Here is a 3,313-nt window from a genome sequence, read left to right as displayed (position 1 = left end):
AGGAGGGAAGGAGGTAGAAGGAAGGAGGGAAGTAGGTTGAAGAGAGGGAATGTGTTCCTGTGAGGCTACTGAGCATCTTAGAATGGGAGGTTTTTTTAGTTTGTTTTTTTATTAATTGTATTATTGACTTATGCCATAATTGTATGTTTGTTTATTTCGGGGGGGAAAAAAAATCAATAAAGTTTGTTTATAAAAAAAATAAAAATAAATTGTCATATGTTGAGGATTACCTGTAATTGGTCCCTCCCCCACCCATTTTTCAAGGGAACCAAAGAATTGTGGCTATTGGTTCTTTATTTTTCAGCGCCTCAGAGATCTGGGTGGGACCTAAAGGAGTGCTTGTAACAAAAACAGATTGTGTCGATTAACAATGTTGCAGACAGAGAGGGCTTAGAGTTCAACAATTATAGATTTCACCTTTTAAAAATTAAATCAAACTTAAAAAATAAGGGCATGCAGGACATGGAATCTGATGAAAAAGAGACATTAATTGGATTATATGCCCTCAGGACATTTTAAACTCCTAGTAACCACATGAAGTTCATGTAGCATGCCCTTGTTTGTGTTATGCATGAATCTGGCTAAACCAATCTTTTCCTGCTTGCTAGGTGAGAAAAGTAGGAATTTTTTTTCTGGCCAGCTTGTGGGAGGACAGCACTCCCCCCCAGAAAGTAATATTTGGGGGGATATTAAAAAGGCAGAATATATTTCCCCAAAGGATCATAAAGACAGAAAAAGTGGCCCAGTTTTTCTTAATAGTCCCAAGCAGAAATTCAGCAGAAACCAGCTCTGTAGAAATGTAGATTTGGTGATTCATTCAGGAAGACTAGGGCCAGGAAGCTTAGAGCTGATGAGATTAGAAAGACAAAGACTCCTAAAATCTACATCCTCTGCCCAAACTTTAAAGACATGACTTTTAGGCAGTGGTGGGATTCAAATATGTGAACAACCAGTTCTCTGTGTGGATACCGCTTCCGGAAGTCCATTGTGGGCCTAGGCAACAAAAAATTAGCTACCGGTTCTGTCGAACTGGTGCGAACTGGCTGAATCACACCACTGCCTTTAGAATACCAAAAGGGCACACTGAACCTTAGGTCAAAGTTCATGCCACAGGAACAACTCCAAACACAAAAGCCCAAAAAGGTATAAAAACCCACCACTCCCAGCAACATGTAGTCAGCTTTCCCAGAGGCACATTTCTGTCTGGCTCTGCTCTTCAATAAACTACAACCTTATTTTTAAAGCAGTCTCCATTTTGCTTATTCCCAGCTTGGACTGGATCCTGATGAAGATTTTTCTTTCAACAAGCTGAAAGAACAATTGCTACTTAACAAGGGAGCAATTATTGTGTTTTTAATTTGCTAAGATTCCATAAAGAGAACAGGATGAAAAAGGAAGACTCCAGGTGATTAAAAAGCATTGCAAGGGTCTACAACCAGATAATTAGCAGAACTTGCACTTTGTTTATGTGCTTGTTTTTTATTTTAAAAAAATAGCATTCCCATAGAGCTGTAATGCATTGCAATTTAGCAAATAGCCTGGCCTATTGCTATTCTTCTAAAAAAAAAGTTTATCAGCGTGGTGCTCAGCATTATCATCTACTAATTGCTATGAGAGCATGTTCAAAAACTACTAACATTAGGTATAGTTTTAGGCTGGGATAGTTTTTAATATAGAGAAATGTGGATATATAATCGTATTAAGAATTTTGATCACAATAAAATTCAGTACACTAAACTTAAAGAAAAAAATAATAGAAATAAAGGCTAAATGAAAAAGAAAAAAGGAAAAGAAAGAAAAAAAGAATGTGTCAACATACAAATATATATATATATATATATATATATATATATATATATATATATATATATATATATATATATATATATATACACACACACACACACACACAAATGTAGTAATTCTTCACCCTCTCTAAAGTTACAAACAATTATTCCATATTGCCTGCCTTATCTATAGGGAAGTCCATAAAGCGGATATGCCTATAAGTTTGGATTGCCGGAAGTAACCCTGTTTTAAATTTGATAAACCAACTTTACCTTCCTACCTTTTACTTTTAACAGTTTTCATCTTCAAATATTGTGGAATGGTTTGATTTCATTTCTTCTTTGTCACATTGCACACAGTTTTTTAAGTTTCTTTTGTAAATTCAATAGGAAAAAAAAATAAGCCAGCTCACTCTCTCGGTTTATCGTTTGTATTTTCCATTTAAACAGTGGTGGGATTCAGCCGGTTCGCACCACTTCGGCAGAACCGGTAGCTAATGTTTTGTTGCCCAGGCCCAGAATGAACTTCTGGAAGCAGCATCCACACAGAGAACCAGTTATTCACATATTTGAATCCTACCACTGCATTTAAATTTTAAAAGGAAAAAGTAATTAGCCAGTTTATTTTGTAGATCCAATTAAGAATCCTTTTCTAAGACATTCTCTTGGCCTTTAGTATCTTCTTTTGATACAGTAACTATCTGGTAAAAAAAATTGTTCTATGTTTGTAATATCTTTTGGACATAATCTATCCATTCTGACATTGTTGATATGGTGGATGCTAATTTCTCACTTCATTCTTGAAGTTTTCTTCAGTATTTTCAGTGTTATGACATTTTGCATTTTATAGGCTTCCATTTTCCCCCCATTACCTAAATATTTACTTCCATCTAGTGTCCATTTTTTAAATCATGAAATTATTTATCTCTGCTATATTTTCCAAAAACCAAAACAGATCTATTTCCCACAAGAAGCTGTTTGTTCTATATACATAATTCCAAAATCTTATTGTAAAAGTTTCAGTATTCCAAATTCAGCTAGACTCGTAGTCCATTTATAATTTTCTAAGATCATATTTGGCTTTTTGCTATTTCAGATTCTTTAAATTTTTAAGGTCATGATTAATTTTTTCATTCATTCAGGATGACTCACCTAGCATTTTGAAACTTGTTCCAAAGGTGTCTAATAGCTTAGAAGTACTGCAGTTAGCTAGCAATTTCTGAAAATGAATAGAAAGTGAGGTTGGTGAACTTAGTGTCCTTTAAAAGGTTCCTCCGTGGTTGTGAGCAAGGTGGTGAATCCTGTCATCTTCTGACACTGTAACCCACAGAAAACCACTGTTCTGTGTATTTATATGAGGAGAAGCTGTTGGGGGCACATGTGAGCAGTCTCCCATCCTTTCCTTATCAAGACAGGGTCCCTTGAAAGTTTTAAATATACAGACATGAATGATTTCAAAAGGCCTTCTCAGGCAAGTGAGCTAAAGCATGTTTAAGCAGAAGTCAGTCTGTACTATAGTTAATTCC

The 3,313-nt window shown here is 35.3% G+C and overlaps 1 protein-coding gene across 1 annotated transcript in view; it reads right to left on the bottom strand.

Annotated features, from left to right (window-relative positions):
- The window catches only part of PRRG2 (proline rich and Gla domain 2), a 26,599-nt gene extending 23,598 nt beyond the window's left edge, over positions 1-3,001 (bottom strand). Inside the window, exon 1 of the mRNA XM_015810195.1 lies at positions 2,940-3,001. Coding sequence (XP_015665681.1) covers positions 2,940-2,946 — 7 coding nt within the window. The 5' untranslated portion in view covers positions 2,947-3,001. The remainder of the gene's footprint in view (positions 1-2,939) is intronic.
- Positions 3,002-3,313: the final 312 nt, after the last annotated feature.

Source organism: Protobothrops mucrosquamatus, unplaced genomic scaffold (assembly GCF_001527695.2).
Source record: "Protobothrops mucrosquamatus isolate PMUCROS unplaced genomic scaffold, P.Mucros_1.0 scaffold7, whole genome shotgun sequence".
Classification (NCBI taxonomy): Eukaryota; Metazoa; Chordata; class Lepidosauria; order Squamata; family Viperidae; genus Protobothrops; species Protobothrops mucrosquamatus.
Note: the sequence above shows the minus strand (reverse complement) of the source record. Positions and strands in the feature narration are given on the sequence as shown.